This window comes from Pelodiscus sinensis, chromosome 5, assembly GCF_052426305.1.
Source record: "Pelodiscus sinensis isolate ZL-2025 chromosome 5, ASM5242630v1, whole genome shotgun sequence".
Taxonomy (NCBI): Eukaryota; Metazoa; Chordata; order Testudines; family Trionychidae; genus Pelodiscus; species Pelodiscus sinensis.
The window spans coordinates 64,676,930-64,693,163 of NC_143056.1; the positions used below are offsets into that span (position 1 = coordinate 64,676,930).

Here is a 16,234-nt window from a genome sequence, read left to right on the forward strand (position 1 = left end):
AAAGGAGACGAGGACCTGTGCTCTGAACAGGTCAAAGCCATACTTCTAAATAGCAGGAAAGAGTCTACGTGGAACACTTACCTTGTGAAGTGGCAGAGATTTTCTAAGTGGTGCCTTCAAAATAACATACAGCCTCTCATCTCCTCTGCATCACGTTTTTGATTACATCCTTCATCTATGAAATTCGGGACTTGCACTGTCATCTTTAAAGGTGCACTTAGTAGCTATTAGTGCCTTCCACCATCCAGTAGAGGGTTCCTCGCTCTTCTCTCATCAAATTACAAAGAGATTTTTAAAGGGGCTCATGAATTTATACCCACCACGAAGGGCGCCTCCCCCTTCTTGGAATCTCCATTTAGTGTTGGATACCATTATGTACTCTCCCTTTGAGCCTCTAGCGTCTGTTTCTTTACATATGCTAACCATGAAAACGGTCTTTCTACTTGCAATTACATCAGCGAGAAGGGTTAGTGAACTGGGGGCGTTGATGGCAAGCCCTCCTTTCACGTTTTTTTCCAAAGACACAGTAATGCTACGATTATACCCGGACTTTATTCCCAAAGTCTGCTCTTCCTTTCACATTAACGAGCCTATTGTCCTCTCAGCTTTTTACCCCAAGCCTCACTCTTCAAGTAAGGTCACTCTTTTCCACACGCTCGATGTCCTACGTGCGCTTTTTTCTATATAGACAGAACCCGCCAATGGCAGCGCACCGACAGGCTGTTCGTATCTACGGCACAGAGATCCAAGGGCAAGGCACTTTCCACTCAGCGCATTGCAAAACTAATTACTCTTTGTATTACAAATTGCCATTGGATTCGGAACAAACCTCTTCCTTCTTTACCTCGGGCTCACTCTACGTGAGCAGTAGCAACCTCCACAGCTTTTGCAAGGGGAGTTCCCCTTGCGGATATCTGCCGCGCGGCTACCTGGGTCTCTAGTGTAACTTTTGCGCGTTATTCTGCCATAACTAGGAGGTGGGCTTCAGATGCCGTGGTGGCCTCTCCGGTTCTATCCACAGTAGAAAATAACTGACCCGGAGCGCATTCTGGGTTACTGCTTTACATAAGAACATAAGAACGGCCGTACTGGGTCAGACCAAAGGTCCATCTAGCCCAGTATCCTGTCTACCGACAGTGGCCAGCACCAGGTACCCCAGACAGGGTTGACCGAAGACAATGATCAAGCGATTTGTCTCCTGCCATCCCTCTCCAGCCTCTGACAAACAGAGGCCAAGGACACCATTTTATCCCCTGGCTAATAGCCTTTTATGGACCTAACCTCCATGAATTTATCCAGCTTCTCTTTAAACTCTATTATAGTCCTAGCCTTCACTGCCTCCTCTGGCAAGGAGCTCCACAGGTTGACAACACGCTGTGTGAAGAAGAACTTCCTTTTATTAGTTTTAAACCTGCTACCCATTAATTTCATTTGGTGTCCTCTAGTTCTTCTATTATGGGAACTAATAAATAACTTTTCTTTATCAGCCCTCTCCACACCACTCAGGATTTTATAGACCTCTATCATATCCCCCCTCAGTCTCCTCTTTTCTAAACTGAAAAGTCCCAGTCTCTTTAGCCTCTCCTCATATGGGACCCGTTCCAAACCCCTAATCATTTTAGTTGCCCTTTTCTGAACCCTTTCCAAGGCCAAAATATCTTTTTTGAGGTGAGGAGACCACATCTGTACACAGTATTCAAGATGTGGGCGTACCATAGTTTTATACAGGGTCAGTAAGATGTTCTGGGTCTTATTTTCTATCCCTTTCCTAATAATTCCTACCATCCTATTTGCCTTTTTGACCGCCGCTGCACACTGTGTGGAAGTTTTCAGAGAACTGTCCACGATAACTCTAAGATCTCTTTCCTGATTTGTCATAGCCAAATTAGCCCCCATCATACTGTACGTATAGTTGGGGTTATTTTTCCCGATGTGCATTACTTTACACTTATCCACATTAAATTTCATTTGCCATTTTGTTGCCCAATCACTCAGTTTGGTGAGATCTTCTTGGAGTCCCTCACAGTCTGCTTCTGTCTTGACTATCCTAAACAGTTTGGTATCATCTGCAAACTTTACTATGTCACTGCTTACCCCTTTCTCCAGATCATTTATGAATAAGTTGAAAAGGATTGGTCCCAGGACTGACTCTTGGGGGACACCACTAGTTACCCAATCTGAAAATTTACCATTTATTCCTACCCTTTGTTTCCTGTCTTTTAGCCAGTTCTCAATCCAAGAAAGGACCTTTCCTCTTATCCCATGGCCATGTAATTTACACAAGAGCCTTTGGTGAGGGACCTTGTCAAAGGTTTTCTGAAAATCCAAGTATACTATATCTACTGGATCCCCCTTGTCCTCATGTTTGTTAACCCCTTCAAAGAACTCTAATAGATTAGTAAGACAGGATTTCCCTTTACAGAAACCATGTTGACTTTTGTCCAACAAATTATGTTCTTCTACATGCTTCACAATTTTATTCTTTACTATTGTTCCGACTAATTTGCCCGGTACTGAAGTTAGACTTACCGGTCTGTAATTGCCAGGATCGCCTCTAGAGCCCTTTTTAAATATTGGTGTCACCTAGAGTAGAGCACCCACGGGGACCACTCGAAGAAGAAGAAGAGGTTACTCACGTTATGTAGTAACGATGGTTCTTCAAGATGTGTCCCCGTGGGTGCTCCACGACCCACCCTCCTCCCCGCTCTGGGTCTTTCTGCTTTATCTTTCAGAGACCGAGCGGTGAGAGGAACTGACGAGGCAGGGGCTGGACCGTGAGACATTGCAAAGGCGCGAATGCCGCGCGCTGCTCTCAGGCATGCGCGGTCCAGCCCGGCTACGGCTCTGGAAATCTTCGACTAGCGGTGCCGGGTCGGGACCCGACACCTTGAGTGGAGCACCCACGGGGACACATCTCGAAGAACCATCGTTACTACACAACATGAGTAACCTCTTCTTCCTCAAGAATGTGTGTGGGTGATTCCCAACATGGGAGCACATGTGTACCTCATGTGCTAGATCAGTGTCTTTTGAATAGCAGTGTCTGCCAGGGCTATGCATGTGCTGTCTGCCTTTTTGCCCATATAAGCACATATAAAGCATAGGATGACTGCGTCCTTGCCTCAGTTCTTTCTTTCTATCTGTGGTAGGAAAGTGGAACCTGGTGATTCTGACCCCTTAGTTCTTCACTTTGGCTAAATCACTCAACACTTCTTAAAACATTTTTAGAATTCTTCTGATCTACTGGTATACAACCATCTTGAACTTCCTTAACTTGTCTGGACTGAATACTGATAGTAAAATATTGCCTTTGTTCCTGTACACCCCTCCAAAAGAATTCCTCAACATGGCTGATTTGAAACTTGCATGTCCTGTCCATCTTGTAATGAACTAATTCCTTGAAAGGTGGACAAAGCAAATGACTCCTCTGTTTAGGAGAGTTCATTTTACTGAGTAGATGTTCAGTATCCCATTTTTCTCTGCAAGAACATGTAAATCATGTAACTCGCGTTTGAAACGTCATTTTCTGGCGTGATCTGTGAAGGTCTCTTCTGATCCTACACAGACAGACTGCAGAGTTCTGACAGAGGACAAATTGGCTTTAAGCTGTACAGCAGTCAAGCTACCCCAAAAATTATTAGAGAGAAGATGGAGATATGAGAAGATACAGCATTAACTCTGAAACTCCACTGGAATCACATGGCACTAAAGCTGATACTGAAGTTAGTAACAAAAATGGGCTGTGCCCAACACAGGGGCAATGAATCCAGTTGGAACTCTGTCCCGTCACACAAGGACAGACCATGTAAGGCTTTGGAGACAAAACCTCCTAAGACATGCACACAAGCTGGTGATATGGAACAGACTTTGGTGCAGAGGAAGACTCCTCCAGCACAGACCTTGGATCTGGTATTGAACTCCTCTGCATCTTTGTCTCTAGAAGAAGAGACCGAACTGTCTTCAACACTGGGGCTACGTCTTCACTGCAGGCTTCTTGTGCCATTTTAGCCATACAGGTTTCTTGCGCAAGAAACCCCTGTTGCTCGTCCACACTGCATTCTTGCGCAAGAGGGCTTATTTGTTGTGGGGAGAGGAATAACTCTTGCGCAAGAAGCCCTCTGTTCTGACGCTTTACTATAAATTTACTTGCTCAAGAACATGTGTGCAGTGTAGACGCGCCGCAAGTTTTTGCGCAAGAACAGCTGTTCTTGTGCAGAAAGCCTGCAGTGTAGACACTACCTTTTCATATCTAACAGAATCCACCTTACCCAAGGGTTTCCTGTATGCTTTCCTATAGGGATGTGAGCGATAAGCTAACCTTATCGAGTGATGCTTACTGAGTAATGGTTAACTAGTGCCCAACAGCAGCCCTCTGTCCACAGACGACTGCTCCAGCCCCACTGAGCCCTCCACGCTGCAAGTTGGAGTGGGAGCCAGCAGCCCCTGTATGGGGCTTGTAGTTGGGGCTGAGTGGGCCGGAGGCAGTCCCACATGTTGGGGGCCAGAGATCTGGCAGCAGCCCTAGAGGCTGGAGGCTGCTTCAGCCAGGCCAGAGCAGGTTCCCCTCCCTTCCTTCTCCCCTCCCCGCCCCCATTCAGTTTAATTGGTTAACCCTAAGGTTTAAGCGGTTAACTGACTAAACAGGATTTTATTTCCAACCTGTTAGTGACCTGACCCCTCCTCGGAATCAGCATCTTCCTTTTGAAATGTATGGAACCTCTGATTGTTTGAAACTCCACTTTAGATGATTATGATGGCTTTCCTGGCCTGTTGCCTCCCAGAATGTCAGTAAGCTCCAGGCCCTTATGGCCAGACATCCTTGTGAATATTTTCATAGGAATGAGGTGGTCCTAAGGCCACATCCCAAGATCCACCATAACATAGTCTCACAATTATGCTTAAATCCAACCAATCAAATCCGCCTGTGGTATTCTTGAAATAACACTAAGTGTTGGGAGAGAAAAGCAGCTATATCCTGTGGACGGTTCTAGAACCTTGCTCTGTTATTGACTGATACTGATGATGCTTCTTCTTCCCACTATCCAGAATGGATACTGCCTGTCAATCGTTTATAGAGGGACACTAAACACAAACATATTAGAGAAAAAAAGAACAGTTACGTACCTAACAAGATCTGGTTCTTTGCAATCACATCATCAAAAGTAGGTTCCACAGTCTACCCAACTCTGCTTTTTGCAGTCCTCATCTTAAATTGTGAAGAACTGAAGAAATACCCTGTCCTTTGTGCCTCTGCATGAGAGTACAGTGAGGCACAAGGTTCATTGTGGGGACTTGACAGTGTAATGGTTAACCAATGAGCTTGGGCTTGTTGGTTAACCTTGACGATTACACACAGGACCCCTCCCCCCCCCTCCCCCCCCCCCCCCATGCTGCCGCCTCTGTATCAGCTTTTAAGCTGGCTTCTCATGTATACTGGCTCCCATGGAGCCGCATGCCCTTCCCCCGCCCTTCCCTCCCCCCCCCCCCCCCCCCCCCCCCCCCACTGCTGCCTCTGAGGCAGTAGCACTGCGAAGGGCAGGCTGCTTTGATGCATTTGACAAAATGTTTTTCACCCACGAAAGCTTATGCACAAATAAATGTATTAGTCTTTAAGGTGCCACAGGACTCCTCCTCATAAATGTTATGATTGACAGTTGGAAGTACTGCATTGCAAACATTGGTGAATAGTGTAAGTAATAAATTATGATGTTTTTATGGTGATTGCTTTGTGCTGCAATTCAAGAATGCTGATGAATGCATAGTTGAGTTTCATCCATGCCTAATTGTCAGTATCTTGGGATTTTAATTTTCCTTTCCACCCATCAGATATGAAGAACTTTATAAAACAGCTCTAAGGAGCTGCATATTTTGACTATGAAGCAAATAATATATAGCAAGTTATGGTGGTTCAGTAAAAAGTAAGAACCAGTAAAACAAACAAAAGGAAGTTTTTCTTCACACTGTGCATAGTCAACCTATGGAACTCCTTGTTAGAGGATGTTGTGAAGACCAGGACTTTCACAGGGTTCAAAAAACAACTAAATAAATTCATGGAGGTTAGGTCCATCAATACTTATTAGCCAGAATGGGTAGGAATGGTGTCCCTAGTCTCTGTCTGTCAGGGGCTGGAAATGGATGACAAGAGAGGGATCACTTGATGATTACCTGTCTCTGTTCACTCCCTCTGGGGCATCTAGCCACTGTCAGGAGACAGGATACTGGGCTAGATGGTCCTTTGGTGTGACCCCGTGTGGCTGTTCTTATGTTCTTACACGCCTCACTTTTCTGATGTGATAAGTACACATTACTTTTACTCCATCTATGCATTGCTATTTTTTGTGATTAAATTTCTGCATTGGTTTCAGATTAGTATACAATTCACAGAAGAGAGGAAGCAGCTCAGCATAAAGAAGGAAAGGACAGACAGAAGGGAAGAGACAGAACAGAAGAGCAGGAAGAGAGAGTGAGATAAGGATAGTTTAGGGTATTTCAGTGAAATACAGTTTAGAAAATGAAGGCCTGAAAATAGTTTATCTAAATAAAGGATAGAACATTATAATATAAATAGACTATTGATCATAAATACAAAAAATAAATACTGTTTTGCAAATTGTTTGAGTTTGTTTTTTTTATGTATGCCACTAATTCCATGGCTGCTCTGTCTTACTTCACTCTTTCAGCCCTGTAAGCATTGGGCTAAAGACTTTCATCCCTGCAGTACACTAGTGGTCTTGGGTATTTTTTGGTCACTGAGGGAATTTGGAAATGATCATATTTATGGGAGTATTTTTTTAAAATTGCATTATCTATAGGAATTGTCTTTAATAAACAACTGTAGGAAAACATTTTCAGGGGCACCTAATTGATTTTTCAATCGGACTTTTAAACAACTTAGACACTTAGGTCCTTTTAGAATTTTTACCAATATTGTGAGCAGTCTCTTCTTGGAGAGAGAAGGGTGACCCTGCAGCATTTACTTCCACAGTCCTTCTGTAGTGAACTTCTCTGTGTCTGAAAGCACCAGATTTCTGTGCCCTTTATTGCGCATTTTAAGGGGATTCTGTCCATTTGAATTTTTCAATAGATTTTTTTTTAAAAATTGAGTTTTCTAACAAAGTACATTTTAAGTGTGTGTGTGTGTGTGTGTGTGTGTGTGTGTGTGTATTGTACTATATTTTTTTTCTTCTCTATGTTAATATTTATTTTGGAGGGTCTTCAAGTACATCCAGGAGCAACTACCAAACATAGTGGGAGTCTACCCATGTTTCTACCCTGTTTATTTTCTTAATGTTCCTGCTTAGTGACAATTCAGCTTCATTTTTACTGCCTCTGTCACTGGTTAAACATTTTACCTAGCATGGAGAAGATCATGGGCATAAGCTGCTTCTTCAGCAGTGTACAAGATTGGTGATAACATGCTAGTAGCATGAGAGAGATAAACAGTAGTAGACCATCAATAAAACTAAAACTGGACTCTGCAGCTAAATTCACAAGTAAACAAACGGTGTTTCTAATCTCTCCCATTTATAGTAATCTTTTTGGTATTTACAACAATCTTCAAACTAATGGGGTCATTTTAATTGGAATCAGATCATTGTTAGTGGCAGAAATCCAGAGAATTGCTAAGAATAATGTAGTTGTAGCCCATTTGAAAATTCAAGCTGGAGGACTCCACCTCTTAAAGGCTTTGTGTAATTTATAATGAAAGCATAAATGGTAGAAGGAGATATTCCTGATAGCTCCAATCCAATGTGAAGATTTAGTGGGGGAGGAGTCCTGAATGGGATTCTTATGGTTAAGAGTCTGTCATAAATCACCGGCCTAGTATATTTACCTGTGGACTGAAGGATGAGCTGGTGCCATAGATTGCAATGAAACATTAGGAAACAATCTTGAGTCTGGAGTGAAAGATGTTTGGTCTGAGCGCAAGCACAGATTTCATGTTCCCTTTTTAAAAAAAATTAACTATTTCAGAATGACTGTGAGTATGGTGAGAATGATGAGCCTGTGGACATCGAGACCGTGGAAGAGCTTTCCGAGAAGATTAACATTGCCCGCCTGAAGGCCACAGCTTCCCATATCCGACCTTCCGAACAGAAGTAAGCATCTTTTGTACCACCCAAGAGAACTAAAGTTTGTTTTGCCAGTAAATTGGAATGAAAACGAATTGGTGAAACAAGAATCTTTAAGAAGTTGTAAGACAAAATAAGGGCTGAAATCTACAGTAGGATCTCCCAGCGCAGTGGAATGCCATGTTGACTGATTCTGAGGTCCATTTTGTCAGATCTGATTGAGGAATTGAGGCCTCTCTGTTTATTTTCATTTGACTCAATATGGCTATCGGAATATCAGTCTTGGGAGCACTTTAACAGATCCAATGATTTGTCTAATTAATTACAAAAAATAAGCAGAAACTTATCCGGTTTTAACTTTGTTTTCTGCTGCTCCTCTGTGCCTTTGCAACACTGATGGGCAGAACTGAACTCGGGATCTCTGGAGCTTATTGCATGAGCCTCTACAACTTGAGCTAAAAGCCAGCTGGCTTCAGCTAAGGCTGTATATTCATTCTTTCTCTCTAAATAGTCTGAGTACACCACACCCAGAAGGCATGTGGGTGACACTTCCCCTAGCCGAGGAAGCATGTCCTGAGCTTCAGAGACCCAGCTGAAACCCCAGAGGAGCCCCCGCTTGTAATGCCAACAGGCAAAACTGAACCTGGGGCCTCTCGAGCTTAGTGTATGAGGCTCTGTCTACAGCCAGTTGGCTCTCCACTACGGCAGTAGAGGACACTCATTCGCTCTTTCTGGAAGTGGTCTAAGTGCCACTACATGTGACAGTGAAGCACATCCAGAAGATGTGTGGATTACACCTTCACTAGTTGATAAATTGCAGTAGTCAAGGGATTGCCAGTTAGTTTCAGGCTGTGGCGTTTGTTGTCATAGGCTTCAATCCTACAGAAAGAACAGAGCAAGACATTGTTGACTTCACGGGAAGGCCAAAACCTTGGTGAACAAACCTGTTTCATTTACTTTTAAAATCCTCCTTCGTTTGTCCATTATTTGTTGTGGTTTTTACATTTAAATGCAAAGCACATACAGTAAAAGCTAATTTACGGAGTATAAAGGTGGCCTCAACTGTTTCCTTTTATTTCTTCTGGTTTCCTACATTAGGAATATCAGATCCTGAATTACCTCTCTTTGCAGAAATATTTTGGCAAGATCTTTGAAGAATGGTGATATTGCACACCTCAAAATATTTCCTTTCCTCCTTTTGAGAGGTACAGCTCGTGTTTCAGCCTCAGATATTGATGTTACCATTCTCTAAATGTTGCCAAAATTTTTCAGTGAAAATGGAGAAGTGAAGATATGTGAATATATTTAATAGATAATTGGGTCTCTATTTTTGTGTCATAAGATAGTAGTAATACACCAAAAATATAGTTTTTCTTTAATAGTCTACCTGTAGCCTATGCTTGCTGAGATTGCTGCTGGCAGAAACTGACAGATTTTATTACCTTTGTTGACACACGAAGATGTAAAAACTTGTCATTTTGCCCTACAATCTAATTTTAGTTTTGAAACAGATTGTTCTAAAATCTGTGGTGTCCAAGATGGAGCCCAATCTTGGTGCAGCACTGGTGGCAGACTATCACTTCCATTAAGTTGCAAGAAAAATTCATTTCAGAGGTTAAACCTGGATAATTCTAAGACTGTTGGGAATGTAGTTAATTAGAAGAGAGTGCGTGAGATGAGTAATAGTGGGAAAAATTTCTTTTATCTCTTCCAGGCACCGTAATCATAATCCTTCAGATGAAAAGGTGGCAGACAAGACCACTAAGGTACGTATTTACTCTTCTTTTTCCTCTTATTATCACATTTCTGTTTTTAAGATCATCTTTCATACATAGAGGAACTTAACAAATGTTATATTAGCCACAAATACATCTTCTGTATATTTATGGTTAAATACTAGAAACTGGGTAGGAGCCAAATTCCAAAGTCTATTAATATTAAAAGAGAGACTGCCTTCGACTCCAGTGGCCTTTATCAGAGCTTAAGTTTTACAGTGAGAAATAACGGCCTTCACTGCCATTGCATCGTATTAACTCAAGATGTCTTGCATTTTCTGCTCCTAGTACATGCAACTTACAGTGAAAATGCACCTGTCCGAGACAGTCTAGAAGTGCTTGGCCCTTCCATGAGTGCAGGGAACTGGACTTAATGACCTCTCGAAGTTTCTTCCGGTTCTGTGTGATATGTAGTTGGCAAGATCACTGTGACACCTTGAGATGTGTTGTCACTATCCCATCAATCTGTCCCTTGATGTGCTGAAAATATCAATGAGCTCATCTATCAACTCCCTGGGGCACCCCATCACCCTGTCCTGCTGGGTCAGAATCTCTGATCTCAGCTTTCACACTATGATTCTTTGTATCAAATTGAGAACTACATTTTTGTGCCTGGGAAGGGAGTGTAGGACTTATAACAAGATTGCTGTTTTCCAAAAGGAAACTGGATTGCTGAAAATGATAGTTTAGTTTAAATGGTGTACACTTAGACAAAATTGAAGTGTTCTCACAAAGACCATTTGATCCAAATGCCATTAAAGTCCAAACGAGTCATTCCATTGCTCCAAAATGACTAAACATTTTAGACTAACTTATTATTACTTAAAGAGGCTAATAGGGAGTATAGAATTGCTTTGGAGGATAAAATAATAGAATACATACTGCACCTGTCAGAGTAACAATAAAACAACAGACCTACCAACATGGAGGGGTAATTTGTGCATAAGCATGATTAGGGCTCGACAAACATAGAATCTCCTTGCCCATGTTGAGTAGATTTCAACCACGTGCCCCGTTCACCGGTGGTGCGCGCATGTACAGTGTGGTTCTTGCGCATGCGCAGTATGGGGCTGGTGAACCGTTTTCGCTGCAGTTTGTCCAGCCTTGAGCATGATAGATATCTGCCTTCGTGTCAGCTAGCTTAACTGGAGCCTGTTTTTCTAAATGTTTTTAATTTAGTTGTAATCATAGAATGAAGTGGTTAGTTTTTCATCGAGAAGCGTCCCTGGGAGTGCTCCACATGAGGTGTTGAGTGCCCCAGAGCTTCCCAACGGTTTTTTCTCTCAGCAACATATCAGAGGCCGCGCATGCGCAAGCCTCTCTCAGTACTATCACGCATGCACGCCCCCCCCTCTTCAGTTCCTTTCTACCCCCCCAGCTTCAGACGGAACTCTCCTGCTCTGCAAAGACTTCTCCTCACAAATCCCTTTCTTCAAACCGTTGTTCTTAGAATTAGCTTACCTTTACAGTTTTATGGTTAAGAGTTAGTTATTCCACTTGTTTAGAGTTAGGTTTAAAAAAAAAAAGAGAAACAGAAAACCACTGCAGTCTTGAACTGCGGTTTTTAGCCACTTGGCTTGAAAGCTGCAGGCTCCGCAAGAACTTGTCTCCCATTGCGCTAAGCTGAAAGCGCATAAAGACAGAGAGCTACAAATTAGCATGTCCTATTGTGACAAGATCAGACAATAGCACGTTTGACCGACCAGGCACCTCGGGCGAGTACAAAAAGGGCAATGAAAATGTAAAGAAGACGTCCCTTACTGAAGCAACAGGTCTCCCGTGCCTGCCTCACATTCTGCGCTGTCTGACATCGCAGTGCTTGCCCTCCCACTTCCCGCTCCTAGCTCAGCTTTGAGGAATCCCCTTCCAGACCAACTACTGGGTGCTGACCCCCCTCTTCCATTACCAGGGGCAACACCTCAGAACAGAGCTATCTACACAGCGGGGGCAAATTGTTTAGTTAGCAGAGCTAGCCTCCCTGCATACTCCCCTCATTAGTCACAGTGACCACAAAAGACCTGGTAATTTCCCCCACTTCACAGGTGGATAATTTAACTGATAACATACATCCTCAATCTCCATTCTCTGATTATTTTGACTTCCCCTCTGCCCTCTCTGAGGACAAGGAAGAGTGCTTACTTGCTTTTTCACCTCAGCCATATATGGAGGTCTCTATATGGTCTGCTTATCAGCAACAACAGGACTTTTTTAGAACATAATGGGCTCGCTGGGCTTCTTATTTTTGGATGCCACCACCTATGCTTTGACTCCCACAGTGGCAAATGTTTAATCAACCACCTCAACAATATAAAAAGAAACCGTGTAAAACCAAGCATATGGCAAAGCCCTGCTCTCCCTTAAACCTGTCACCCCACACCTCTATGAGGGGAACTGGCAGTGAAAGCCATTGCTCTCCTATGTTGGCTTCTACGTCTCTATTACACTCAAACGCAGCCTCTACCATGGAACAGGCGTTGTTACCGCCTGTCACTCATACCTCCAATGATCTCTCCTCTTTTCAAGAATTATTTAAAAGAGTTGCTATCGATTTAAATATATCTATGGAAGAAGATCAGCTTTCTCAACATGAACTCACGATCATCCTTCAGCCCAGTACAGCAACAAAGATGGCACTCCCTATTAATCCAGCCATCCTGGAGCCCGTTAAAACACTATGGCAAACACCTGCATCTATCCCCCCAACATGCAGGAAAGCCGACAGAAAATATTATGTCCTCCCCAGTGGTTCTCAATTCCTTTTTTCTCACTCTCTCTCCCCCCCCCCCCCCCCAACTCCCTCATAGTAGATGCTGCACAGCAGAGGAACAAACAACAAAATCGTTTCACCCCATCTGAAAAGGACAAGAAACGCCTGGATACCTTTGGAAAGAAGGTTTATGCCTCAGTCACTATTCAGATGAGAGTGCTGACCTATGCTGCTTTATTAAGTAAATACAATTTCAATAATTATACAAAATTCAATACTTTTATTGAAGATATCCCTGATAGTAATAAGGCACAGTTTCAGGCTCTTGTTTCAGAAGGCCAGATAATATCACGGATAGCCCTGCAAGCTGCACGTGATGCAATAGACACAGCTACAAGGACTACTGCAACAGCACTCACTAAGATGAGCCTCATAGTTTTTGGATGCCACCGCCAAGTGCAGCCATCGGTAGAAGACCTTCCCTTCGATGGAGAAAAACTGTTTTCTGCAAAGACCAACGAACTGCTTCAATCGATGAAAGTCCAGAGCCATATTGCGGTCGCTCAGTATCCAAAACTCTATGACGAGACCGACAATACAGGTACCAACCATATCAGAGACATAACTACCAACAATTCACTTACCAGTACCAGAGGCAAGACCAGGCCCCGTACCAACAGAGGGGTTGCAGCAGGCAGCATAGGCATTGCCCTCAGACTAATAACCCCAATAGTCCTTCCCAACCCAGAAAGCAAATTTGAAACAACGGTCGAGAGAAGTAAAACTACACCACATGCATCAGAGCTTGATACTCGTTCTAAACCTTTCCTTTTTCGCTTGTTACCTTTCCTTTCAAATTGGGTATGTATTACCCCTGATAAGTGGGTAACTCAAACTGTCTCCCTAGGTTTATACCATCGCTTTTCTCTCTTCTCCCCCTTCCCAACCTCCCTCTTCAGGGACGAAATCATATTACAACAAGAAGTTGACCACCTTCTTGAAGTAAGACGTATAGCAACAGTACTGCAAGAGTTCCACAGAACCGGATTCTACTCACATTATTTTCTTGTAGAAAAGAAGACAGGTGGTTGGAGACGGATCCTTGATCTTCGGTTACTAAATAAATACATAAGGAAACAAAAATTCAAAATGGTCACTCTAAATACTATTATCCCAACTCTGGAGCCTAGTGACTGGTTTTCTTCTCTCGACCTGCAGGACGCATATTTTCATGTATCCATTCGCCCCTCTCATAGACGTTTTCACCGTTTTACTTTAGGTCTCCAACATTACCAGTACACGGTACTCCCCTTTGGACTCTGTACTGCACCAAGGGTATTCATGAAGATGCTAGCAGCTGTCGCTGCTCACCTCAGAAAGTAAAGAATCACGATTTACCCATACTTAGACGATTGCCTTATCAAAGCAAGGACCAGTCAAGACTGTTACCAAGATATCATTACTGCGATAACTTGTCTTCACTCATTAGGCTTTCTAATAAATTATGGCAAATCAACACTTATGCCAACCCAAACAATCCAATTCATTGGCGCTCAACTCAGTTCGTTCACAGCCAGAGCCTCTTCACCGACAGACAGATTCACTCGCATCAGTCAACTGGCAAAATCCCTTCAAGATATGCCAGTAGTAAGGGTTTACGACTGCCTTCAACCATTAGGTCACATGGCATCATGCAATCCTGTGGTCCCAAATGCACGTCTCTTTATGAGATGCTTCCAGGGTTGGCTTCGAAGCAAGTACAAGCCGCACATCCATCATATGAACAAAATGATTACACTACCACACCCAGTGAAAGCATCCCTACACTGGTGGACAAAATCATGCAACCTGTGCATAGGCATTCCCTTTCGAACTCTGGAACCCTCTGTAGTTGTCACTACAGACGCATCCCTTACGGGTTGGGGTGCCCATACAGAAGGCCGCACAGCACACGGCCTGTAGTCTCCAACAGACCTCATGCTCCACATCAATGCCCTCGAACTCAGGGCAGTTCACCTGGCATGCCAACAACTGTTACCCAATGTCACGAGGATACATGTAAAAACATATACAGAGAACACCGCGTGCATGTTCTATATAAACAGGCAAAGCGGTTCGCGGTCACACACCCTATGCCTGGAAACTATAGCACTTGGGAAGCGGATATGTGAATGTCTCGGGCTAGACACCAATTCCACTTTTCCTGGGGCCCTCAGTTCAACGGCCGATGTCCTCAGCAGAGCTCTGCCACAAGAGCACGAATGGGAACTCGACTATACGCTCCTTAGTGACATAGTCAACCGATGGGGTTTCCCAGATATAGATCTATTTGCCACTTCAATAAAGAAAAAATTCCAAAGTTATTGCTCCAGGGCGGGCATGGGGAAAGAGTCCTCCAGAGATGCTCTAGTTATAACCTGGAATGTACTCCTACATTATGCTTTTACCCTATTTCCTCTCCTCAATAGAGTCCTCATAAAGATTCTGAACGCCAAAGTTATCCTCATTGTACCCTGCTGGCCCTGATAGCCATGGTTTCCCCTTGTTCTCAGGCTAGCAATACATCAACCAGTCATGCTTCCAAACGATCCCAACATTCTTTATAAGCCAGGGATCATGTATACTCACCCAGTTTTGCACACTCCATCTCAAGGCGTGGTACCTAGATGGTTCACGGGCATAGAACTGCAGTGCTCTCAACAAGTATGTGATGTCCTCTTACAGAGCAGAGTACCTGCAACAAGAAAAACATACATGAGCAAATGGACTCGATTTGTTTTCTGGGCAACCTCTCGTAACATACGACCTCAAGACGCTCCACTTCCTGATATACTGGAATACGTTACACCTCAGACAATCACATCTCTCCCTCAGTTCAATCAGGGTCCACCTAGCAGCCATTGCAACCTTTCACACAACAGTGGAAGACACCACAGTCTTTGCACACCCAGTAACTAAGCGATTTTTGAAAGGTCTTCAGGCTCTGTACCCAGAGGTGGCACCCCCTCAAGAGCCTTGGGACTTACACTTGGTGCTAACAAAACCGCCCTCACAAAACCGCCATTTGAACCCATGACAACATGTTCCCTACGCCATTTATCCTTAAAGACGGCATTTTTGGTAGCAATAACATCAGTCCGCAGAGTGAGCGAGTTGGCTGCCCTGATGGCAGAACCACCTTTCACCATATTTTTTTAAGGACAAGGTCATGATGTGACCGCACCCAAAATTCCTCCCCAAGGTGCGCTCCCCTTTCCATCTGAATCAGACAATATACTTACCAGTATTCTTTCCAAACCCCCACGCTAATGCTTTTGAAGTTCAGATACACACCCTAGATGTCAGAAGGGCTCTCTCCTTTTACATCAACAGAACAAAATCTTTCAGATTCTCTCCTCGTCTTTTCGTCTCCATCGCAGATCATAGCAAGGGAAAACAAATGTCATCACAGAGGTTGTCACATTGTATCCCAGATTGCATTGCTACCTGTCATTCCCTAAATGACCTACCTCTGCCAGTTCCGATTCGGACATACTCCACAAGGGCAGTTGCTGCATCCGTGGCTTACCTAAGGAAAATCCCACTACATGACACATGCGCAGCAGCCATGTGGTCATCAGAAAACACGTTTGCAAACATTATGCACTCACCTCACGACTCCTTCAGCATACAAACTAGCA

General features: G+C 43.6%; 1 protein-coding gene across 13 annotated transcripts in view; it reads left to right on the forward strand.

Moving 5' to 3' along the window:
• Nucleotides 1-16,234, forward strand: part of LOC102449777 (MAX gene-associated protein) — a 256,194-nt gene that overhangs the window by 225,227 nt on the left and 14,733 nt on the right. For all 13 annotated transcript variants that reach the window (XM_089778501.1, XM_089778503.1, XM_089778502.1 and 10 more), the window contains 2 exons: nt 7,975-8,099; nt 9,787-9,838. In XM_089778501.1, coding sequence (XP_089634627.1) covers nt 7,975-8,099; nt 9,787-9,838 — 177 coding nt within the window. The remainder of the gene's footprint in view (nt 1-7,974; nt 8,100-9,786; nt 9,839-16,234) is intronic.